The sequence below is a fragment of the Gouania willdenowi genome, chromosome 9, assembly GCF_900634775.1.
Source record: "Gouania willdenowi chromosome 9, fGouWil2.1, whole genome shotgun sequence".
NCBI classification, from domain to species: Eukaryota; Metazoa; Chordata; class Actinopteri; order Blenniiformes; family Gobiesocidae; genus Gouania; species Gouania willdenowi.
Window position 1 is genome coordinate 6746530 of NC_041052.1, and position 27371 is coordinate 6773900.

The window sequence follows — 27371 nt, forward strand, 5'->3', positions numbered from 1 at the left end:
ATAATAATAATAATAATAGTATAAAAAAAAAAATAATAATAAAATATAATAATAATAAGATAATAGTGCAGTAGTGCATTGATGAGTAGTGCACGAAAACATTTAAATTGAATTAAATAGTATGTACCTGAACATTCTCAGTGACAGATTGATCCAGGGTTGTTATGTTTAGTTCCAGGTTTATTTCACAGAACCAGGTCTGACACTCTCATGTATAAACTTAAAAAAGAAGAGATAAAATCTTGCACAACTAATTTATTTTTCCTCAAAATTTAAAAAAGTTGGGCAAAATAAAATGAAAAATTAATCACAAAAAATGATAATTGACTCAGTAACGGTTGGATGTAAAAAATGAAATACATTATTTTATTTGTTTTAAAACATACTTAAGTACAAGTAAAATGACTGATTAGAAATACAGTCAAAAAGTACAAGTACCCATAAAAGCAAGTCAGTTACAGTAATGGGAGTACTTTTAATCTATTACAGTATTACAGTAATATGATAAACATTTCTAGAAATTTCCAACTTTTACTAAAAAAATTGACTGTCTGGCAACAGAAAAGTTAATTTGATCAGATAATAATATAAGACATTTAGTGATGCATCAAAAATTGATATTATTACAGTGGATAAATTTGGCTCATTTTGAGTGTAAGAAAGTTTCTCTGTTTGAGAAAATCTAGATCAGACTCCAGGATGACTAAGCCCTTTGGGAGGTTGCAACCAAACACCATCAGACCAACTCTAGAGACATGAGTATGTGATCAGGGAATTGTTGGTTCAAATCCCTGTACATCATTAAAAGGAGGTGAGTGGGACAGGTGTAAAGGTAACAACCACCCGTTTTCAACTCCCTTTACATCAGGAGTGTCAAACTAGTTTTAGTTCAGGGCCAAATACAGAGCACTTTGATCTGTCACAGATTTTATGTGGAAAAACAAGTAATTTCAACATTATTGTGCCCTAGTTTGCACTTCTACGTATACATAAAACACAAAATATGTAATAAACTAACATATCTAACAAATATCTAAGCAAAAAGTGATAAATATCAATCCCAACAAGATCTTCACTTCAAATTTTATTGATTTTGTGACCAATTTCTTTTTAATTAAGGGAAATATTATGTCATAATTTGAGGATTTTGAAAGATTTTTGAGTTTTTTTCAACTGTTTAACATTAAAAATGACTGCAATCATTCGATATAAGCACCGAGAAAAGTTTTATCCCCTGCAAATATTAATTTACACATTGATTCATGTTTCCTCTATTATTTTTACTTTCTCCTGCGGGCCGAATTGGATGTTCCAAAGGGCCGGATTTGGCCCCCGTGTTTGACATATGCTTTACATGGACCTGTGAGCAAGGCACATTAACAGCTATAGATATTACTGAGGGATTGGGTCATGCAGAATAAATTATGAAATAACTAATTAAAAAATACTTATAAAACTGATTTAATAAATATAAAAAATACATATGTATTGCATAACAACAACAAATGTAATTTAAAACAGGTTAAATAATTATTTGATGACTTTTTTAATTGCCAGAGTACAAAGCTAAATGCAGCCACTGATGTTTGAGTACATTACTGGCTTTGACGAGTAAAAAATCATAAACCCTTTTCTTTTTTTTTCTTCTTTTTTTTTTTTAACATAATTTGTATTGATAATTATTTGAGGTATAAAATATAAGATAGTCCATTATTCGTTCCACATTGGAGGAATTTAGATTGTTTTCACAGCAGCAGTATGAGTAAAAGTTAAAAAAATGTAAGAAAATTAAGAAAAAATAAATTCATTCATTTTTATTGATTTATTTTTCTTTTTGCAGGCTTTTCGTTTGTTTTGTTTTTTTATTTTTCTTTGAATAAAGGTTGTTATTGCAGGTTTGTTTGCAGTGATCACTGTCGTCTTCAGTGATCACTGCTTCGCTCTGAGCGAGTACAGTTTGTCCCTCCGCAGCCACCGTACGTCAGTGTTGACAACAAACATGGCGTCCTCAATGTCACTGCTCGGCCTGGGACGTTTTTCTGTGATTAATATCGCCTCTAAGATGTTCCTGAATCCCATAAGGTAACGACTCAGTCATTACTACTTGTGCTCTGTTTATGTTTGTTGTGGGACGAGTTGGTTCGAGTCTTTTAACTCGAAAAACGACGAAGTCTGGGAGTTTAACATGATGAAGGCTAAAGAATGTCAGCTCATCTTTCAGCTGCTAATAAAAGAAAAAATATTGACCTTTTTATGATCTTACATGAGTAACAATGTTTACTTTTGTATATTTAGTTATTCAAAATGATCGCACTTTATAATAACAATGGAAGCGTCCTTTTAGCTCTCAGATAGCATGGGAGTTAGCCACATGCTAAGTCCTGCACCTTCAGATGTCAATAAATAAATCAAATTTTCATAAAAATCCTTACATATATGTGATTGAAGGAATGCAGAAAACAACTATATTAATAATTTAATTATGTTCTAACAATAAAATATTGACAGCTAACTTTCTATTGTTTCTCTTTTTGGTTTTTAACAGCAAACAAAACTGTACAGCTCTGCACAACATGAATAAAACCGATGTGAATGGTAACATGATGAAGTAATGGGGGAAAGGGTATTTATTGGACAGACCATGCGTTTGTTATACAGCATTAAAAAAAAAGCTTCCGAATGCTAGAAATACTTGCTTTGTTACCAAATTACTAAACAGACAGTTGAAAGTCCATGATGTGCATTGTTTCTATTAGAATGGCCCACATAATAAAGTTAATTAAATCATTTTGGTACTAAACTATTAACGATTTGTCTTGGTTTATAATAAACAGACAAAAACAAATGCAAAAAAAATACATACATACTAAACATATTTGTTTTCTGACTGTTTAGCCACAACCTTTTTTTTCCACAAAATAATCAATGTTAATATTCATGCCAGAATTATTTTTTTCTACTACTCTGTAATAAATAGTTTACACATTTGGGCACTGAGAAGGATTGTTAACTCCTCACTCTGGTAGGAGCTCCAATTTCCTATGAATTAACTTCCTGAAACAGAATTGGCAGTGTTATTTTAATTCATTTTATTTAATGTGACAGTGAATATACCCTCACATGCATATGTTGGGTAAATATCAAGCATTTATGTGCAATCTTTCACTGTAAATGGGTAGAAATGTCAATTATTGGTCATAACATGATGTAACATGACACAAAATGACTGAATTCACCTCCTGAAATGGAAATACCCGCATGACATGGACTACTAGACCCTCACTGACATGTTTTGGGACAATTCACAAATAACTTTCCACTTTAAAACGGGTGGCCTAACGTGAAGCAACTTTAGCAAACAAACAGAAGTCGAATCTCGCACAAAATCCTCCATGTTTTCAACACGTATACGGTAAAAAAAAAAATGAAATTCAATAACAATGGATAATTCAATTAACCATATTCATGTGTGGCAAGATTTCTGGAAGTTTAGAAGCCAGTAATGACTAATAACAAGTGATTACAGAAACGTGGGGAAAGTTGATGCAGAAATTGATAAACTGGAACAAAATTCAGGACATTTTGAAATGGAATATCAGAGCCTCACTGTTGGTGAAGTTAATCTGATATTTTTATGTGCTTGGCAACACAATTGTTGGTATTACTAAACATATTGGTTAGCCTTCACATGTTTTGTGCCAATGGAATGTTTTATCTGTTGGAACTAAATAAGTTTTTGGCCTGACCTTTTGCTATTTCAACAGCTTCAACTCCTCCAGTAAAGTTTTCTTCCACCATGTTTTGGAATGTGTTGTTATTGGGACGTATCCACCATCTTACCTGAAGAACAGTTATGTGGTCAGATACAAGTATTTGCATTTGCAGGAACTTGTTTTTGTACACATTACTGGCCATGCAAGCAACTGTATCATGATTGTTTTAGGTTTTAAAGTGTCTCGGATAACCTGTGGTAATACATCAGTAGATCATATTTATGAATGAATATGAAGCTGTGTCACAAAGAAACAACTAAACTCAACAAATTGGACAATTGTGGATGTGAATTGGGGACAGAGACGTTGGAAGGAGGTTTAAGAAAGCACTAAAGGGGAAATAAAGGAGTTCATGTGGTGACTGTGTTTAGAATGATAACTGCCTACAGAGGCACGTTGGGGGCCGATACAAGTGGGTTCAATAAAATAAAGGTTTTGATGGAAATGTTGATAAAGACAGTGATGCATTGATCTCTTATCAGAGGAGGAAAGGAGAAGGATTACCATGACTGGTACGAGCCTAGAATAACTGTCGTGAGTTATTTCCTTATTTCTTTAAAAATGTTGAAACATGGAAACATCTTGTTGTTAACATAAAAAAAGCAACAAACAACAGGTTTTCCAGCAATAGTAAGAGTCCAATGACTCTTTTATTTGTTATAAGCAGAGGTGGCAAAAGTACAAGTCTTCAGTACTCAAGTAAAAGTGTAGATACTTGAATACAAAATTACTGGTAAAAGTATTGAAGTTGCTCCCTTGCTTGAGTAAAAGTAAAAAAGTACATGCGACTAAATGTACTTATTTTGAGTTAAAAAGTAAAACAAATGTCCCTTCAATAAGACATGTTTTTTAAACCAGCAAATTCCACATCTTTTATTTTTTTTAAGAGTTTGTATAATACTAGTACATGGAAACAAGTTAAATCTGTTACCTTTGAACATCAGAAGAATTTAGCACTAATAATAAATACAATTTGTAAATATACAGTAATGTGTTGCGAAAAATGCTCAATTAAACCCAGAGCAGCTTTGAGTTCAACATTTTTAAAAACTTGAAAATGTTAACCATAAAACTAAGCGACCTGCCTAGCAGAAAAATGCGTCGTTTTACGTCGTGACGTCATCTTCAATGGTCTTAAAAGTAACGAGCTCATTATTAAAATGTAAGGAGTAGAAAGTACAGATATTTGTTTAAAAAAAGTAAGGAGTAAAAGTAAGAAGTCGTCAAAAAAATAAATACTCAAGTAAAGTACAGATATCAAAAATAACTACTTAAGTAGAGTAACAAAGTATTTGTATCACCTCTGGTTATATGAACATCTATAGAAGACAATCAAAAGCACAGATCTGCTAATAAGTACAAATGAAACATTTAGGTCAACATCTGTAAATAGAGTGGGACAGGGTATGCAATTAAGATGTGGGCAATTTAGGCCCCGTAGTCTAAAATATTGCAGCATTTTTTTTAAATGATTGGAAGCCATTGAATAAATATAGTTACAGCTTGGATACTTTTAAAGATTAAGATGAACAGTAACTTCTGCCAATGCAAATAAATGAAAAGCAGTCTTTCTTTTTTTAGAGATAAGATTGGTAGCTCTTACAGAAAGATGAAGACAGATGTATGAAAATTATGGGTTTATTTAGCTTTTAACAGACAGTGTTCATAAGAAGTTGTTGACAATAAAACTTGGGGGCAATTTTAGCCCGTGGAACAAGGTTTTTGGGGCATTCTTGGCTAAATTGAGGGCCAAATGGCCCGTGGCCTTTGCTAATTTCCATACTTGGAGTGGGAGGTTCCTGTTAATAAGGAAGTATTAAAGCCATAACATTAGTTCTATGTAGTGCTAGGGAATATTGACCATGGTAAATCAGATGTTTCATTCTTCTGGGACAAAACATGATAAATAGGAATAACAGACCGCAAAGAATTCCATTTATTAGGAAAATAAATCAAAGCAGCTGATTCTTACTTCCAAGGTTTTGAGCCTTTAAGTTGTGTTGTGTATAGCAACTGCAGAGACCTCACAGGAAAAGAAAACTCTAACACGGTAACGCAACACAGGGTTCCTTAATCCTTTAGCCAAGAGTACACATAATGCATTATGGCATGCCTATAAAGTTAGATAAATAATGTCATTATCTTTTATGAGAACAAAGCTAGGTCAACTGGATGCACTAATCAAAACCTTAGAATACTCTGTCTGGAATATTGTGTTAATAATGTTAGTCTTTAAATGAATATGTGTGGAAAGCGAGTTAAATAGATGCAGATTGAGCCAATTTTTCTTATCAAAACATGCACTTAAACTAAAACAATTTCAGCACAAAGCAAAGTAAGACAACGCAGACAATGATGTAATGTTTCTAAATAGAGATTGATTATTTTATTTTCATAAATTCATTTGTGCTTTAATCTTGTTTTGAGCAATTACTCTTCTGTAAAGGGAAATAAGTAACCCTGTCAAAAAATGATGTACTTCCTTTGAGAGGGAAAGGAAAAAAGTAGGACAAAACCACTTTATTAATAATAAATCCTAGAGTAACAGTGCAAATATTTGGCCTTAAAAGCCAAAACAGTTTTTTCAAAAAATGTAGAAAATTATCTTAGTTATTCACTGAAAGATTTTGTTGGACATAAAAAGTGGTGCAAATGATTTGCTTTTGGGTTTATTTGAGGCCACATGGGTTAAACTAGGCCCATATCAGGACGTCAATATCAGCCTGCAAAATAAATCAATTATTCCTCCAATTATCCACTTTATATTTTCCAAAACTTAGTTTAAGGGTTTAACTATTTCTGTTATATTGACTTTCCCATATTTAGTGTAGTCTCCAAAAAAGCTAAACCTCTCTCACCCTTGCCAAAAATTATTAATTGGGATTAATTAAGATAAATCTTAAGGTAAATGTTTTGGCCTCTGAAGCATTTTTTAATGCTTCATATGTCGCTGAAATCTCACTAGATTGCGATTTATTGCATTATTGTTCGTAATAGCTTTTTCCATTTCAGGAAGTAGTTACGGTAATTCCATCCAGTTTCTGTGATTACAGAGAAGAAGATCAAAGGCCAGAGGAAGGCCTTAATAAACATACTTCAGTGCTTAAGATTTGCATCCTCTCTACCTTAGTTGAAAAATTACATTTTTAAATTAGGATTATTATTTGCTATTTTTTTTAGTTAAATTTCTTTAATTTGTCCCATTTAGAAATAATTACAACCATTTGTGGCCCCATTGATTATAAAATGAGTTTCACAGCCCTGTTTTAAGCGAAACACTGATGTTGGTTTCATGTTAAGTGTTGACATGAAAAACTTGTGTTAGCTATGTTTGAGTTATTGTGCAGTAAAAATGTATCGATTGAGGGTATGTATGTATAACTGTTGAAAACTGCTTTATTAATGGGTTAAAGTAACTGTCTAAATGTTTGGCCTTACAAGCCAAAACCGTTTAACATTTTTTTGAAAATTATCAAATAGTTATTTACCAAAATATTTTGTTGAACAAAAAATAGTTTTATTTGCTTTTGGGTTTCTTTTAAACTACATGGGTTAAATCCAAGGCCGGAGGGCCAAATTTGGGCCATACTGGCACATTAATGCCGCAGAATGAATTTGCAGTGATACATTTAAGGCAGTGGCTTTTCGTACGGTTGCTGTATCAATATACCGACATTCTATCCGTAGCACCTCTATTTGGCCAGTTTAGGTCACGTGACTAAGACTAAACCTTACTCTAACCCTAAAAAATGTTGCAATATTGGGTTAAAACCTAACCCTAACCCAACCCTAATCCTAATCCTAAAACGCTACGTACTTGTACTTCGGTAACCGTACCAACAGCACCCAAAGTGGGAGTTGTCCGTACAGCAACTGTGCAAATAGACACTCTACATTTAAATTCAAGTAAGGACCTCCATTGATCCATTTTACATTTTCCCAAACTTTGTTTAAAAGTTAAACTATTTCCCATATTTAGTGTAATTCCTGCCAGAAGTTATTAATTGGGATTCATATAAGTAAATCTTTTAAATATTTGCATTTTTTATGCTTTAGAAGTCAAAATATTCCGCTTAAATCTCACTGCTAATTTTTTTTGTTAGATTTTTTTAATTTGTCCCATTTGGGAATGCTTAGTCATTTGTGGTCCCATTGATTATAAACTGAGTTTCACAGCCCTGTTTTTAAGATGAACACATATTTCAAAGCCTTTACATGAAATAATTTTGTTAACTATGTTTGAGTGATTGTGCAGTTAAAGTAAAAATGTAACATTTAGGATACTGTATGTATTTTTGATGAGGATTTTGCCGTTTGCTGATCTGTGACGGACACTGCAGCGCTCTGACAATGTGCTCCACAGTCTGCGCCCGACCGCCGAACTCGGCAAACATCGAGCGCGTCCTGTCATTAGGACGAGAGTGAACGTCTGCCAGCGATCCACCAGACAGAATTAATAGGTGCTGGGGGGAGGGGGGGAGGATGTGCTAGTGCCAGGACTTCGAATCTTTGTTCTTCCTTTTCACTGCATCATCGCCGCACCACTTCCTCCAAGATAGTCTGAAGCTGCACTGCTTAATTTGTTTATGCATTTCATCTCTTTCATTGTTCTCACTTGTTGGGTTTTGTTCCCCTTTTTAATCCCTTTCAGGGCAACAAGCACAACAGTACCAAGGCTGGCAGAGAAACCAGGACCGGACACGCAACTTATTACAGTCGATGAGAAATTGGTAAGGATCTGCTCTCTAATCACATGACTCATGGATTTTCAACAAAATTCTAATATAACTGTTAGCTCTGTCCGTGCTCGCAGCTTCTGTTACCTTAAATCACTGTGATTCAAACACTGGTTAATAGCAGAGAACATACCTTTAGAAAACTGCAAACATTGTAGAGTAATAAACTACAAACTAAACCAGGCCTTTGATTGTCTCATGGTAAATGGACTTGATTTATATAGCGCTTTATCCCCACACTGAAGTAGCTCATTCACCCATTCACACACTAATGGGACTGAGCTGCCATGCAAGGTGCTAGTTGACCGCTGGGAGCAACTTAGGGTTCAGGGTCTTGCTCAAGGACACTTCGACACATAGACAGGTATAGACTGGGATCAAACCCCCGACCTCTGGATCAGAAGACAAGCCCTCTGCCACTTGAGCTATAAATAATTGTCCTAACAACGTCTACACCTGCTCCTGATGAAAAGTATATGAACTTGTATATCAATGTTGAGAAGTGATAACACACCAGAACATTATCTACTGATCACACACCAGTGGAGCAACACATATTAGACACATGCAATAAATATTAGGCATTTACCAAAATGAAAATTCTTGGCTGAAACCGAAAAAAACCAAGGCTGAAAAACGGAAAGAACTTATGCAAATTATTAGTATCATTGCATTTATGGCTCTGAATGTGTACTAACTTCACTAAAATTAAAACATTGCAATTATATAATTTAATATAAATGCTTCCAATAATAAATCAATAAAAAAAATCTGAAAATATTTATTTAGCACTGACATTCCAATGATGCACAATATAAAATATACAAATTAAATGTTTACCTTGACCCCACTCATACATGAAATAATAATGTACAGGCCTATAACTGACTGAAAGAGAGTCAAATGAAATATGTTCTCTCATTAAAACGTAAAAAGTAATAGTTCAGTTTATTAATATGATTTGTTTACTAAAATCTCAATAACTGAAGCTGTAATTTTGTCCAAAACCATTCCCATTTGATGAAATACGACAACGAAACAAAGACATTTTACTAAATGTAATACTTTGATGGCCCTTTATTTTCTTCTTAGCTTGACTATATTTCATGAAATGCTAAAGGCTGCTATTGGATAATAACTGTGCATTTGAAAAAGCTAGCTAACATCTGTAGCCAAACAAAGTTCCATGTTTGAAGTTACAGCTTGATCACAAAGCTGATAACGGAACAAGTGAAGACTGAGGAGAAGTGGGAGTTGTTTTCTTGTTATGGGGACGGTGGTGGTGGTGGTGGTGGTGGTGGAGTTTGGGCCACATCACTGTTCTTTTGTCTCAGACTAAAGTTGGCTGTACTTACAGACAAACCATTGGCTGGGCAGTGTCAGTCCGCTCAGTAGAGGCCGGGAACAGCAAAAAAAAAAAAAAGAGAAAAAACGGACCCTTAAAAAGTGGGGAGGGGGTGGAAGAAAAGAAGCTTGGAAACAAGTTTGTGAGACACCCTGAGACAGTGAAAAGAAAGTGGCCACTTCAGTGTTGTCTGTCACAGAGGTTCCTTTGTAATGAGCTGCTGCTGCTGGTGGTGGCGGGAAGTTCTCTAACGCTCACCCACAGACGGGCCCTAAGGAGAGGAGAGGCCCTCAGCTGTTTACAGTACAGTGGTGGCCTTCACACGTGGAAGGGGCCAGTGTGTGTGCTCTGCTCTTGCTTTTGGGCATTCAGCACATAACGGCATGCTACTCATTCAAATGCCCGTCAATAAGTGTGAATTGCTTTCTGGTTGGACAAATCAAAGAGTGATCTCGATCCACTCTGGGGTTATGTGGGGTTTGTAGTGCACACTGTACGCTGTCTCTCTCCTCCCACCCCAGTGAGGAAGTGCAATGTGCTGCTACTGGTCTGCACTAAGTGTTAGAGAACACGCTGGACGAGATAAGGTTACAGTTTAGAGTGTTAACACAGCATTGAGAATTTATGTCAAAAACTGCATATTTGAGCAACATTCATTATCTTGTCCCTCTCGTCTGTTTGAGAAAATGAAAATTCTTCTAGAACCTACATCTCTGCAGTTTGTTTGGTCTCTTTTGTGAAGAGCACAAATTCTGTGAAGAGCACAAATTGAAAATCAAAAAGTCCTCACAGATTCTAAGGAGAAAAACAACCGGTCTACAGGTTGCAGACATCAAAGCAGAAATAAAACTTAACTTATTTTTCTTATATTTTCATCAATGTATTTGCTGTTGTTGTTTTAACCTGTAAAGTGTCTTTGAGTTTCTTGAAAAGCGCTTTTAAATAAAATGTATTATTATTATCATTATTATTATAAGAGCATTAGGTCCATTATGTCTTTTCTAAACATTTTGGGGCTGATTCACTAAAGGTTTAGGGGTATTAAAATGTGTGCAAACGTCACTCCACGCTAATAAAATGTACAAACCCCCGGGAATCAAGAGTGCGCGGCTGCTGCACGCCGCAATGCGCCCTCAATCCATTTAGCGCGTTTTCCTCTAATGAATATGTATATTAGTCGGAGCTCACAAGGGGAGCAAAAAACGGGAGGAGGAAATGCAAATAAATTAATGCAGTGGGCGCAATGCAATTCATCAAATCTGGAACTGTTTGCAGTGATTGTTTTAGCACCGGAAAATAGTACGACAAGCAGGTGCAAACACACACGCAGAGATCCGCTCAGTAAATGTTTACACAAAACACAGCGGAGATGGAAAAAAGACTCCGGTTAACATTTCTAGTATAAGAACATAATTCAAATAAAACAATATTCAATTATACCAGCCACTGAATGAGAAAATAAAGTGTGAGCAAAGTGTGTGTTAGGGAGAGAAAAAGCTGGATGTTTGAAGGCTTTGTGGAGTCCGGTACGTGTGTCCCCGCTGCGGTGCAGAGCCAGAGGGTTGCTGTGCGCGGACCTCCATGGATGTCGCTAGGGATGCACAGCTCCAGTGAGCTTCTGTGTCTTTCTCTCCATGTTTTGACCTTCAAAATCTTGTCACGTTGATTTCAGGCCAGAATCAGCTGATCAGATGCGTAATCTACACAGTGATGGAGCAATGTTCACATATGTGTCACATAGCGCTGCTCAGACGTGCTGGTTGATGGTCAGTAGATCATCTTCAAATGGTGCAGATGGATTGACAGACTCTGTTGCTGCATTAGCCCTGTAATCGACTGGGGCCCTGTCCAGGGTGTACCCTCGCCCAGCGCCCAATAAGAGCCGGAGATTGGCACCGGGAGACCCCTGCGACCCTGAATAAAAGGAACAAGTGGGTATGAAAATGGATGGATGGATGGATGTTGCTGCATTACCTCAGATCAATAGGATGGTTTTTGTCCAAGTCTGCCTGTTTTTCATGGACTGATCAGAGCAAAGTTTCGGGACCTGACAGAACAGCCACATTAAATTTGGGGGAAAAAATATAATAACAACAACAAAAAACATTTTCGTTTGTTTAGTTTTCTACATTAATAAATGTTTGTGCAGCAGACAGAGAAGTCCATCTGCCTTCTCAATTATCATTGTGTGCTTCTGTACGCCTCACCTCTCCACATTGAATGAGCAAAACGCTCATTTAAATAGGGTGGTGTCCACCACCTCTGCACGCGCGCTAATTATTGCTAGAATCTCAGTGAATTCCTCGCAGCAGGTGAGGAAACTGCATCACCAAAGGATTTAGAGATGCAACTGGTTTACCGCCCTTTATTTCAGATCTTAGTGAATCTGCCCCTATGTGCATTATTAAAAGTATACATTTCATTTTATTAAAAAAAAACCCCCAAGATTTTTTTTTGTGCATTTACAGCACAAAATCTATACCAGGGGTTTTCAAAGTGTGGAAGAGTGAGCCCCCCGTCATAGGCCAAATATGCAGCAGCATCCCCCAACGTTTTAACCTTAGTGTGTGCACTTTAAGTTTTTTACACATTTTAAAACCAATCCATCTAATACCATTATGTAAGGCATGATCAGACAGATTAAAACAGCCTCAATTCACCGTCTTCTCTTTTATAATTTGTAAATAAATGAGATGTTGTTACGGCATTAAAGTTGAAATTGTGAGAAACTGAGGTGAAAATGTGCGTGATGGAAGCCCAGTGCTTGGATCCATTCCCCCAGAGCGCCCACACCGACCTGCTTTTGTTTGTAATTACTGTTTGATTAAGCATGCTGGGCAGCTCCCAGAGTCCTGCTGGCTGGCCACTGATACAAGGCTTTACACGGCATGTCTGTGACCTCTATCAATTAGAGGCGGGCTGCTCGCTGAGAGCAGCAGAAAGCCACACAAGTATACGCTTATTCCCACAACAGCTGCTTCAATATGAAATACTATATCTGCCCACTTATGCCCAAGTGTCTGAACATCTCATCCCACCTCTACCGCAGCCAAGTACTCTCCCTCTCTCCACATAAAGACAACACCAGCATCTTAAAGCACTTGTGAAGCCTTGTTATAGAGTTCTCCAAAGGCTCTGGGGTTTTACGAGACAGCGGAGGACAGTTATTAGGCTGCAGGGAATTGAGGGAAGAGAGGAAGACCCGGGAGAGGATGGAGCATTAGATCTGTACGCCCGCTCGATGCCTGCCATGTTAAAGTCTGCTAATCTGATATTTTTTTGGGTTTCTTGGTGCTCATTTGCCAAGTGACAGCACATCTGGACAGAAGATGTGGGATTTGATTGTAGTGGAGTAGTTAAGTTTTTTGGGGCCCTGTTGGAGATTGTTTTTAAAGACTTGGAAAGAAATGTGATTGAGAGGTCTTTACGCACTTGTCAAACTCATGGCCCGGGGGCCAAATCTGACCCTTTGGACCATTTATTTCAGCCTGCAGGAGAAAGTACTAAAATGACAGAGAAAGCATGAATCATTGTGTAAATGAAACTTCCGGTGCTTATATTGCACAATTGCAGTAAGTTTTAATGTTAATCTGTTTAAGAAACTCTAAATTGTTACAAAACCCTTCAATTTTCCTGAAAGTATTACATAATATTTTCCTTAATTAAATAGAAATTGGTCACAAAATCCAGGAAATTTAAAGTGAAGATCCTATCGGGACTGATATCTGTCACTTATTGCTTGGATATTATCGGTTTCTCACATATTTTCTATTTAATGTATACGTAGAAGTGCAAACTAGGGCACAATCATGTAAAAATTACTTGTTTTCCCGCATAAAATCTGTGGCCCACTAGAGATCAAACTGCTACGTATTTGGCCCCTGAAATAAAATGAGTTCAACACCCGTCTTAAGATTTACTCCGACTGTCGCACCCTAAGGTCATAGAGTATTTGAAAATGTTACGATAGAGTTTGAGTAACCTTTTCTTTTACTTTTGTAAATTTAAAACAAAAGCTGTATCAGAATAAAACTCAGATGTTCGCCTTCCAACTGTTTATTTACTGTTAGTTTGTTGTGGCAGGGCAAATATGGGCAGCAGCACAGCTTTCCTTAACTATTGTGTGTCCTTGAAAGCAAACTACATTGTGTTCCACATGGTCTACTTATGACAACCAGTCCAGAAGCTTCAAGCAAATTACAAGAATTTAGTTTTTTTGTTTTTCAACTCAACATCTTGACCGGATTTTATGAGTAATAGAGAAAAACCCAAATAATTGAGTTGTTTTAAAAAAATCTCCTAAAAGTTTTTTTTTTTTTTACATTTTAAAAATGCAACTATTTGAATTGAAAAAACGGCACATTTGTTTTTCCTTTGCCGATTTTCTATTTACTTTTGGTTGTGCTTTTATCTTCTTAAAAGACACTTAATGTGCTGCTTTGTTTTTTCCTTTTAAGTTCTTCCATATTTTTCACGTCTGCCGTGTTTCTTTTGTCCCTCGCTGTTTTTCCCTCCAACATTTTATTTTGGTGTTTAGTCTCTGACGAGGTGATCAGCTGTGGAAAATTAGTTATGCATTACAAATTACTGTCTAGGCGGAGCACGGAGTAATGAATGGAGAAATATGGATCCATTTGATATAAACAGCTCCACGTTACTTTTTCCCCTTGTCCCAGTTACGTCATCTACTGTGGAAACGACTCCAATGCAACGATCCTAGGAATTCCAGGAAAATGTCAGTCTCTTCTCCACCGTCCTGTCAGCAACGTGTCTATTGATGCTCAGTGTTGCTACTTGTTTAGTCTACACACTTTAATTTATTCAGACATAGAAGCTGAAAGTTGTGGTGTTTTCATAATCCCACATCTGTTTTCTGATTGTTTTTGTTTTTTGCTCTTCAGTTAATTTAATATCTACTATCATGACATAAGCTAATTCCTGTCATACATGCTCCAAAGCATAATTCTCAAGACTTTTCTTGTAAAATATAAATAAAACAATAATTGACCTCACTTACTGGCTTTTGAACTATTTTAATTCTTTATTTAATACAGGAAAAGACAAATATTGTGGTGGTAATCACCAAACAGAGACACTTGTTCCCTGAATGGAACTTTGAAAAAGCACTCGAGACGTTGCCTCTAACAAAGATGTCTCCGTTCAACATGTTCCCAAATGACCCATCCTGTCCTTTCATCCGTTCCTTGGTGGTATGTTTGTAACCCGAGACTTTAGATGACCCTCGTGCCAGCTGCTTTTTGTTCTCTACTGCTGCACCTTTTCCCGCACATGAGCCAGCAACATAATATTTGTTTCTATTACAAACACCGGCCCGGCCCTCATGTCCAATCAGTAATTGGCCAGCTTTTTTCCCACCTTCAAAGGCATTTGAAGGTGGGAACTGGCGGAGGTTGATGAGTGAGGCTCCCTGTCTGGGTGTGGGCCGGACAGTGGGGGGTTAAGGGTGATGTGTTTGGGCTTTCAGCACACGCTGACTCGACATGATTCAGCTCAGTCGACCTCGTGACCCCCTTTGGCTGCCGAGCTGCAGTTTTGACGTACAGGTGCAATGATCGTTGGACCTGGCGTGTGTCGCAGTAGACGCGACAGCAGTGAAACTAGAGAAGCTTGTCCAAATGTCTTTTATTCACCGTATTATTTAAAAAATCCTACATGTTTTCAAACTTTCCTTATATGGTCAGTGTTTTTCAAACCCTAAATGTTGGTCATTTGTTGTTGTTCAAGCCACATATTCTGTCAAATCTGTAATCTTAGGGTTAAACTGTTGGGGACAATCATTTTTAATCAGATAAACACAGAGTAGGCCTCAGAGATCAATAAATCCCAGACCATTTGCTTGAAAAAGGTTGAAACTGCTGCTTAAAAGTTTGTTTCCATCTTATTTGCGACTGTAAAACTCTCTTATTGACATTTTCGTAATTATGGCCAAAATTCTAATCACGATTATTTTGATGAATATTATAATCACAATTATTTATCATATTAATTAACCCAAGAATTAAAAATGTACCAAGGGTTACCTGAATAAATACACTATTACAGAGTGCTTTCACGAAATGCAACTCATTGGAAACAATTACCGGCGCTGACTAATGGTTGAGAAAGTGCCTGATTTGATATGGAGCAGAGCCCACATTTTAAATGTAAATATTGCAGACAATCAGGTTAATTTAATCGTGGCAACCAAAATCAGATGCATAGAAGTAGTTTTACTGAATTCTTACTGTGATTTTTGTGTCTCTTTACCTGATGAGGAGGACAGTGATTGGCTTGACGTCATTTTCAATCTAGTTGGTTCCCAGTATTCTCCGTAATATCGCATTCAATTTTGGCCGTTTGCAGATCTATACGCGGAAGCCCCAAAACAAACATCTGCCGTTGTTTTGCCACAACTGTCAGTGAAAACACCAGAAACGTGTTGGGAAGTTACTTTAGCAGAGTTTTTGGGGACAAACAGGATTATAATGAAAACATGTTTTATTGCAGGCATTTTCAGGTTATTAACCTTTAGTATATTTCTGTAATATTCAGATTTTAAAATAGCCATATTTTCCTGCATAAATATTTTTCACATAAAATCACATTTTCTCTACCCTCTCACACAAACAGAATAGACTACTTATACAGTAATCCTCTCCTTTTGTTTAGAACAAATCTGCTACTGATGTCTGAATAAATATGGACACCAGATTTCAGAACACTGAGCAGATGATACTGCTCACTGAAAATGATAAAGAAACAAGATGTAAGAAATGTGAGAATATACCTGCAGACTATCTGCTGCTGTAGTAAGTAATACAGAGACAGTTTCACCCAAAAGATCTCAGAAGTTCACATCCCAGGGCTGCTCGCATCGTCTCTTCATCAGCAGTTAAAACGGGGGGTGTTGTGTCCAATGGCAGCTGTTTTCCATGGTTGGAAAGAACAACAGAGCCAACTGGAAGATACACAGACAGGGTTAAGAATAGGGATGATACCACCGACCTGTGGCAAAGTAATGTAACAGAGCACAGGTGATGGTCGGAAGTGACTCAAGAAACTGAGTAAGCAAAAACTAAAAGATGGTTTCTCTTTTTTTTTTTTATACATTGTAACTTCAACTTCTCTGTTTTTTATCCTGGAAAACAACACAACAGAACCATTTTCATATTTAAAATCAATATTAACTGCACAGTGCAGCAAATTATCAACACTGTGAGTCAATCATCTTCCTTTTTAATTGAATTTTCTTTTACTATTGCTGTGTACGTGATTGTGACTGAACAGTGTAAAGCACTTTGCGATTACTAGAATGGCAACAATATACAGTACTTTATGTAGTATAACGAATACTTTACTAGGGGTGTCCCGATCCGATATTGATATCGGATATCGGTCCGATATCAGCCAGAAAACGAATATCAGATTTTATCGGACTGCATCTAAAATCACCGATACAAGCTCTCCGATAATTTTTTTTTTTTTTTTTTTTTGTGATGTGTCGTTAACTACAGTAATACTCCATTTTTGTCAGAAGCATCGATAATTTCACTCACATCTGTGTATATAATGCTGCTCAGCGAAACATACCAACAGATGTTTAAATGGTGTGGTTCATGATACGATATGAAATGATACAATCTTTTTGGAAAGGAAAAAAGACCCAAAAAATTGCAGTTGGAAAAATAGCCACACTTCTATTTGATATTAGCTCTGAACATACTTACTAACATACTTATTTGAGTCGAGGAATATAAAAAAATTACAGCAAACATGGCAATCTGCTGTATAGTACCGTAGATAATGTGGATTTTTTTGTTTATCTGATTTGTATTTTTGATGATAAAGAAAAGATGTTTTATTTTCGCAATATCTTGTCTCATGATACATTGACCCAGCTTGACTTTTTCTTCAGATTGATATGCATTAGTGTCACCAACAGTTAAATGCAAGTTTTTTTAGTTGTAGCCTTGTTACGTGCCATCTGTTGCTTCTGTTTTCCACTTGTCATGTCTATATCAGTGATCTTACTGCTTGAGCCTCAATAAAACAAAATCCCAAACGAACCACGTGTTTTTCCAAATTCAACCAAGTTGTTTTTCCTGTGTCTGTTTGGAGCCGTAGGGGTACCAGCTTTCTGTTTTCGGGTGGGCCCATAGCAGCCCCACAGCGACAAGCCCCGATGCTTTTTATTTGGCTCTTAGCCTGGAGGTGTCACAAATATCGACACGCTTTCACGTGACGGAGACTTTGCCAGCCGTTTTCCCCCCTTCCCTAAGCCCGCCTTTCTGTCTGCCCAGCCAGGTATTGTCGGGCCCCGTGAAGGCCCTGTGAATAGTGTCAAACTTGATCGTTCTCATTCTGCTTCCTGTACATGGCAGAAGAAAAAGTGCCCACCGTGTGGGTTTTCCCCCTTTGTGACGCTCCTCTCTTGTCTTCCTGGGAACAGACCGCATTCCAGCCACAATCATTCCCTTTTGTGAATCCCGAGTATTGTGGACGAGCCTGTTATGCCGATAAACCTCCTAGCTTTCAGTGTAATGCATGCAAATGTGGCAGAAGTCTAGACCTGTGTTTTTTGTCAGCCAACAAAACCAAATAATGAGGTGAGTGTTCGCAGCGATGGGGCTGAGATTTTGTTTTGACACATCCTCCCTTTATTGGTGTGTGGGACCTTTTTTTTTTTACTCATCCACGCCGGGGATGGTGATTTAAAGTCTGCTACATGTGGACAAAATATTACCATACATGGGCCTCCAGTGTCAGTTATGGTTTATGTAATGCACATAGCCGGCTCGGCTAATCCTTGCGGTATCGTTCCTAGTTTGTCTCGATCGTGGGCTTTTTAAAAAACTGCTAGTCTCCATAACGCAGCAGGCCTGAGGATGCTAAGTGTTTCTGACTGAAGCCCTAATGCAACATTTTCTTTCACCATAAATCTCTCACAGCTCGTGTCCACGAAGCGTTTGTCTTCACAACAACCAGGAAGTTTTCTTTTCTCAGACTTTGTGAGTTCAGATGGTTTAAACAGCGTCCACTACACATGAAAACAACCCTCAGCAGCCTCCATGATGCAGAACACAAGCTGGCATCTTATTTTGCTGCTGTTTGACACAGTGCGGTGTATTATTTTGACATGAACCATTATCCCTTCTGGGCGAAAAGAACATGTTTTCCTCATCTTTGTGACAAGAAGGAATTGCTCAGGTTAAGTAGGAAGGGCAGCCAGAAATAATTACCAAGCACTTATGATTTTTTTTTCTTTTCCTCCCGCTTTTGTTCATTGTTTCTCTTCCAGTAGAACAATTTCTTTATGTTTATAATCAAACACTGTCTGTTAGCATAGCCGAATATGTTTGATTGAGAAAAGCAGTTGGACCTGTAAATTATGAGGCTTAAATACCAGTAAAAGAGCTTTATCCTTTTTTTTCCCTTTTTTTTTTTTTGCCAAATTAAAGTTTGGCTTTTGTGTGAAGTTCATGCAAAATGACCCTCTTTCTACAAATCAACAGGCAGATGGCGGATAATGACGAAAAATTTGATTCTTTGAAGTTGTAATGGCTATTGAAATGTGTAAAATCCTGGGGTTGAAAGGAGTGCTTCAGTCTTGGGTGGTTGCTGTCTACGTGCTGGGAGGTTTGTCTGGGTCTTGTCGCCAACTTCCCGCCGCTTGCTTGCTGATTCCCCCGAAGAATTGGAGCAGATTCTCCATGAGAGTTCGGAGAGGCTGCCAGCTACTCAGGACTATACATGTTTATAGTGCATGCTTATGATTGATGGGATAAATAATCACTAACATTAATGTTAATCAACCAAATAAAGAAAGCATTGTATAGATGATTATTACAGTGGCTAATGAGACTTTAGCACTGATGGCTGCTAATGGAAGCTCAGCCTAGTTTGGCACTGCTGTGTTTAACACACAAGTTCACAAAAATCGGAGTCAGTGTGTAACCACATTGCCATTAGAAATCCAGTTTACAGCACAGAAGTTTGCTGACCCCCTCTGCTTCTCCCTGCCTTATCTGCCCTACTGCTGCTTTTTCGTCTTGTGCTGTTTTCTTGTCTGAATCTAATAGGAGTTTCTCTCTACATCTCTATTCAAAACCAAAATTTTGGTTTCTCAATGCAATGGACCACATTTTTTCAACAAAAGAACGGGCAGAGGTGAGCCCGTCTGTCAGGACGGAACGTCTGCAGTGGGATACACGAGGAACGTGGAAGACATTTACATAATTGGAATTATGATTCTGTTGATTGGAGCTGGCAGTTTCCTGACTATCACAAAGTCTGGATTACATTACCAGCTGTTTTGGGAAGGCTGCCAGTCACTTTCTGACACTCAGACTCAAGCGATAAAAGTACTCAAAGTAAGCAGATGCTACTTGGAACGTCTACCCAGATTGGAATCCAGCTTGGAGAAGTTAAACTGCTCAGCTTTCAATAATGCCACCCTATTGGATTACTGTGAAAGATTAACTGTAGGCTGCATGGAGGAAAAACAGAACAAATCCTTATCTACATTGGTTGCCCACAGCCAGCCGTTCAAGGCTGGGTTATCTATTTCATCAGGATGTTGTGTCGACTGATGCTCCGCCCCTTCCTTCTCCACCTCATCTCCCCACCACCGCCACCTGGAACGTTGTTTCTGAACTCTGATCTACCCAAGGTCATTTCAAGTCATCTGCGCTTGGGCTGAACAGCACAGAATGAAGCGACTGGATCAGGTTCTTGGCCCCTATCCCCTGTCCCTCCCAAGCAGTGCCTAAAAGAGGGGTGCTGCACTCATGCGCCCCCCCAGTGGCTGGCTGCAATCATCCTCCCGAAATTTGTCCTCAAATTTTTGTTGTAATTGTGTCTTTTTTTGCGCTTCTGTGTGTGCCAAGGTTTTTCTCCCTCCGTATAGAGCGCAGTTTGAGATCTGCCTTTTTCCCTCTTCTTACTAAATGTTTTTGCAACAATGTCTGGGAGTAAATTTTTAAGTATAATGCTAAGAAATGTCTCGGCCTCCTCTTCTTTCCACACGTATCGCGCCATGTTTTCTCAGAAAAAAGTGGTCATGTGACCCAGTAAGTCACGTTCTATGACATGTATTTGCGGAAAGTGTTTCCATTTTGAAATGTCTGAAAAACCTCCACGAAAGCGTAAAAACGTTTTCGAATTTCAGGTGTTTCCATTACCAGTTTTTATTGTGATAATTAGTTTTTGTGCATTTCGAAGGGTAATGGAAACACAACTATAGTGCTCCTGTTACACAAGCACTGTAAATAGGGTGTCATGCTACTAAAGGGTTAATAATTCAAAGTAAGCACACAGTGATCCAGCTTCAAGCAGGACAAGTAACGCATTTATAGAGAATCCAATTTTCCATTTCAAAATTTCCTCAATTCTATTTCAGAGTTTATCCATTTTTGCTTCATTTCATTTCATCATCACCATTTTTGTTCTAGTTTGTTCCCGGTATTTCACTTCATAAGACATTCAATTTTGGACGGATTCAGATATTTCCGTGTAAACCGCAAAATAAACGTTGGCCATTATTTCGCCACAACTTTCAGTCCATGAAAATAACAGAAATGTGTTGGGAAGTCACTTTGGCAACGTTTTTAGGGGCAAACACAAGAAATTACAGTAAAAATGAAGTAAAAACACTTCCATGCATCCATATATGGGACTCCACATCCCACAATGCAATGCACATAACTTTTCCGACAATGTCAATAAGAGAGTTTACAGTGGAGATCCAAACATTTCTACACTTTTACATCTTTTTTAATTGATCTTTAATTTATTGATCTATGAGGCCTAAACTATGGATTTATTTGATAATATAAAAACATAATTGTCCTGAGCAGCTTTAAGCGAAGTTGCTTTCACACAGTCGATAAATGCTGTTTACTGACATTAAATGTATGTTTGAGATCTTCTACACCACATTCATTATTTCTGAAGCTTGATGCGACTCATAGAAGTCACCAAGTGTTGACAAAAGCAGTAAAAAAGCAGGATGTTGTTTGTAGTTTTGACCCAACACAACGTAAAAACTACTGGTAACAGTTAATCAATCATTGATTGACTTTTTAAACCTAAGATTAATAAAAGGTGAAGGGTTTTAGCTCCTTTCCCAGAGGTCTCCTCTCTCACTGTCTAATGTTTGTTTCCCGTCCGTCCCTCAGGACATCACCACCCTCACTGGAGTCCCAGAGGAACACATCAAAACTCGCAAAGTCCATATTTTTGTTCCCACCAAAACAGCCATGCAGTCTGGAGTCAATAGCACCAAGAAGTGGAAGATGGACTTTGACACTCGAGAGCGCTGGGAGAATCCTCTGATGGGCTGGGCCTCCACGTACGACACACACACCCTCATGTTCATTTACACTGTCCTTATAACGAAACCGTTTAAAATGTGTGTTTGTATTTGTGTTGCAGAGCCGATCCTCTGTCCAACATGGTGCTCTCCTTCTCCTCTAAAGAAGACGCCATCGCATTTGCTGAGAAAAATGGTACAAAATCACTCTTTGGGTTTTATTCTAACACAGATTTTACTGCTGACATCACCGATGAAACGCAGACATGACGACCAACTTTAACAGCAAATGCACGAGTGTTAAAAAAAGTCGCATCATGGACCACATCATGACAACGCTCAGAATAAGTGAGCGAATGAATGACAGTGAAATTAAACAGAAATGCACAAAAACAGAAAAGATAACTAAAAATACAGATACATTTACAAAATGAAAGAAAAATACACAAAATGACTCAAAAAAACAAACAAAATTGAAGAAGAAACCCACAAAAGGACAACAAAATTACAAAAAATACAGAAAAGTTGCGTAGGACATCTAAAATACACAGAAATAACAGAAAAATATACAAAAGACAACAAAAATACACAAAATGACAACAAAAATTCACAAAATGAATCAAAAGTTGCACGGGTGGACTAAAGTTACAGGACAAATAACAGAGAAATGTGCAAAATGAAAACGAAATTACTCAAAAAAGATACAAAATGACTGAAAAAACAAAGAAAAGAATAACAAAAGTACACAAAATATATAAAAAGACAACACAACTACACAAACATACAAGACAACTAAAAATACACCAAAAAAAAAACTGGACATTAATGAAACGGCAACAACTATATAAAATTATATAAAACACACAAAGGAACAACAAAAAATATACATAAATTTACAAAATGATTACAAAAATACACAAAATGACTCATAAAAGATACAAAATTACTGGAAAAACAAAAAAGGATAACTAAAGTACAAAAAAGAACACAAAAATAAATAAAATGACATTACAAATACACAAAAATAACCAATCACACAGAAAAATACACCAATAATAACAGAACATTTACACAACGGCAACAAAAATACACAAATTTAATCCAATAACACACAACAACAAAAAGTTTAAAAAAACAACACAAATACGACTTTAGAAACAAACGAAACAACAGAAAAAACGAACAAACCCTTTGTTGTTTCCTGTATTAATGTTCATTTTGGTCATTATTCTAAACACTGACATGAATGTTGATGATGTGACCCTCGGATCAGATAAACACACGTCTGTGACTTCAGGACAGTAGAACCAGGGTTCTGTAACTGTAGGTAAATGTTTCGTGTGAAATCGTTTAATCTAAGGAGCAGAAATGTGTTTCCCTAAGATCAACTGGCTCCATGTTCACTGCTAAGTGAAACCTTTAGAGCAGGATTAGCGTGGTTGGTATCACAGAGAGCAGAGCATCATCTGTTTCAGTTCAGCTCAGATGTGAGTTCACTGTGACGCAGAGAAGCCAAACATCTGGGAAGGTTTGATGAATCTAAGCAAAGGAAACTTGCTTACTCTGTTTATTGCTCCATGAAAGCGATTAGAGCGGCCCTGACTACGCACAGCCTGTCGTTGTCTACAGAACACCTCATCCACGCTGGAGCGCGTCCAACGCACACACTGCTCATCACTCACCCTGTTCTTCCTCCAGGTTGGAGCTACGAAGTGACGGAGAAGAGGAGCTCCAAGCCCCGAGTGAAATCCTACGGAGCAAACTTCTCCTGGGACAGAAGGACCAGGCGCTCGGCCAAGTGAACGGATGTCCCCCACATGTCCGTCCCACTGTGGACCTGTATCGTTGTATCATTCATGTCAATAAAAGCATAATTGTCAAGCGTTTGGGTCATTATCGCCTTTATCCTTCAAACACTCACCTCATTACGCTCGATTAATGAAGTGTTTGTTCCCACAGTCGAGCTGGATCGCAGCTGAACAAAGGAGGACAAATTATTGCTATTTAAACACAGGGATAAATACGGCCACAGGCCAAACACTGGGGTTTTTAGTTTGTACTCAGTGTTTGTCTCTGCTTTGCTGAAATGTTTTCAGTGTTTGAAATGCAGCTGAATCTGTTTCTCTTTTCTTGGCTCTATCCTTATTTTACAAAGAGGGAGTTCTTCTTAGTGAAAGCTGAATCTTTTGAGCTTTACGGGTAATTGGATGATTAAGACATTTTCAACTGTGGGAGGAAATTAGAGAAAACCTCATTTGAGAACATGCAAACTCCACAAAAGCCACGCCAAATAAACATTGCAGCGTTCATCACAGTGAGATCAAAAAACAGTAAATTACAGAATCAATAACACACGATTACATTTTTGTCATCTCAACTGGATAATTCAGTATAGATTTTACACATTTCCAATAAATACAGGGGTTGTTCATTTTTACCTCCAGTAAGGAGCTCTTATTTGTTTGTCTGTTCGCAGGATTACGTCAGAAGTACTTAATGGATTTTAACACATTTTTAATCAAAGATAAATGTTAGAATTTACACCATGGAAGATTCCATTCAAATTTTGGAGGGGATTGGGACCAATACACCGATAGTGGATCAATTTCAATCATCTAAAAATACCTAGCTGCTTCTCATCATTGGTGAATTTTCAAAAATGAACATCTTGGTTCGTAATTGGCTTCACTTATGTTGGGTTGGTTCCTGAATTACTCAACCAGGTTTGATCTGAACCAGATTATGCATTTCATTGATATTTTTCTAAAGAATGAGACGTACCCATACATTTGGACCTACTATGGTTAATAATGGAGATAAAAGTTTCTACCAAGTCTTTACAGTGTGAATGATCACAATCACTGCTCCAGATAACTGCCAATATCTGAGGTTTGTGCTCTTGTATTGGGGAAAATATTCTAACGAGGAGCCAAATTTAAAGTGGTCATCAGTAAAAAAGCAACATTTCAAGTTAACATTAAATAGTTTTGAATAATCAAAACTATTGCATGAAGAAAAAAGCGTAAACTGAATTAGTTGATCTGACATCTGACTGTAACCACACAGACTATGGCAACAGTTGTGATTGACAGTCCACAGAGATCATGTTTTTAAGTGAAATGCGCTGCTGCCTTTTTTCTTAATAAATGGGACAAACTGGATAAATCAATGGTTTGGGGGAAATCAACCAGGACACGGGACGTAACTGTAAACCGGGACTGTCCCAGGTAGATCGAGATGTCTGGTCACCCTAATTACATATCTAATGCTACATTCTCTGCCCTCTGGTTCACACAGCCATGCTTTCCCATGCAGAAACACTTGTTTTTATCTTCCTCAAAGCCTTTTTACAAAAAAAAGCCTCAGATGTGGTTTGGCCTCACACTTGAGATGGCACTGCGGCGCTTGTTTACGCTCTTTGTGTTCAGTAAACAGTGGCGTTACTCTGCGGCCAGGCCCCAAACTGCGTGACTGCGCTGATATTCACACACCAATCATGGCCTAATTGGTGTAGACCTTCATTCATTAACGCACCGCATTGCACATCGCTCACAGCCTCGCGCTCTCCATTTATTCTGCCAGGTCAACAAAAGAGCTGCGCTGATATGAGCGCGACGGTCCAATCGGAGCGGGGCCTTGCATGAATGACAGCATGTGTTACTTTTCCGCCTTTGAAATCCCCTCTGAGAGGAGCAGCAGCGAGAAATGCTGTTGGCACAACTTTGTATCATAAAAAGTTGAAAGCATTCCACCCGTCTTGGCCTATAAGCACAATAAATTATGTGAAATGAGAATGGCATTGTTCAAACTCATCATTACTAGCTCAATGCTAACGTGGCTGCACCGGTCAGCACATAAGCATCCATCCACACTAACTGCTGCTGCTGCTGCTATGGTGCAAAGTGACCAGAGAGTATTTCACTCTTTCATCGACTTCAGAATTAACTTCAACTCCAACGTTAAATGATTGCAGTTGTTTACCCGTGGACGCTAAAAGCTGTTGTGGAGCACAGACTGTTCTAAATAAAGAGCAGGTTCACGGCACATGTTCACCAGCAGCGGCATCGTCTCACAAATCACATCCACAGTACGACAGCCAGTGGAAATAAAGTGGGATTAGAGTGGAATTATTGCAAAGCTAAAGCTGGATTTTGACTGTTTTCTGATGATGAAGATGAATATGGAGAGGCTTGAGACGCCTGATTCTGAGTGGGAAGGATACAAGTGTTACATGAGGAAAGATAAAGTTGTTAAGAGGACGGGATGGATGACGAAGTTCATTTATCTTCCTCTGGTCTCACTTAGTAAAACTTTAGACTCCCCTCAACACACGTGTAAATGATATACAGTATGTCCTACTCCAGTACAAGTACTGTTACTTGATTTAAATTGTGCTCAAGTACAAGTGAGACATACATAAAATACTCAAGTGCAAGTAAAAAGTAGTACTCAAAGTAAAAGTTACTTTCACCCCCATTTATATTTTGGTCATACTTCTTGCCACGGTTCCTTTAAATACAGTAAACATCTCATGTATGAACTTAAAAAGAAAGAGAATCTTGCACAACTGGAACTTCATTTATTTAATAAATTGAAGTTTTATACATGAAGGTTATACATGACACTGTTATGACATGACACCTGTCATTAGCATGAATTACGTGTCATTAAGTGTTGTTCGTTACTTTAACCCTAACCCTACCTAACTCCACTAGATCCCTCCACCAAACCCAAAAAATGCCAACATAGCTCCAAAGGTGTCATCATTTAGCAAACAACACCTTATTCATGCTAATGACAGCGTAATGTCAGCCTTATGAATAAAACTCCAAATAAAGTGCAACCATTTATTTTCCACAAAGGCATCCTTATAAAATAAAAGGTTTGCCAAAATTCACAATCACTATAATTTCTTTTTTTTTTTTTTTTTTTAATAAAGTAACGTCAATAAATTCAATTCAAAAGAAAAAAAAAAACATTCTCAGGATCTAAGTACATATCGCTACATTAATGAACTGTAAAACAGTGCCATGCTAAATGTACCATGTGGGTAACAACATACTGTATATTAGGTAGAAACCATAACCTGAACCATAGAAAGTGAATGAGTGTTGATCAGAACATATGGATTATGTTCAATGTGGTGAGGTCAGCAGTTTATGAAGAAATTAAAAAAAATAATGGCAAAAAATAATAATTTACTGAGT

At 37.6% G+C, this 27371-nt stretch overlaps 1 protein-coding gene across 1 annotated transcript; it reads left to right on the forward strand.

The window, feature by feature from the left end:
* The first annotated feature begins 1950 nt into the window (after nucleotides 1–1950).
* On the forward strand, nucleotides 1951–24046 carry ndufs4 (NADH:ubiquinone oxidoreductase subunit S4). The gene is made up of 5 exons (XM_028458666.1): nucleotides 1951–2082; nucleotides 8425–8503; nucleotides 22031–22203; nucleotides 22287–22360; nucleotides 23863–24046. Exons 1-5 carry the CDS (start codon nucleotides 2000–2002, stop codon nucleotides 23964–23966), a joined length of 513 nt encoding a protein of 170 aa, XP_028314467.1. The 5' UTR covers nucleotides 1951–1999; the 3' UTR covers nucleotides 23967–24046.
* Nucleotides 24047–27371: the final 3325 nt, after the last annotated feature.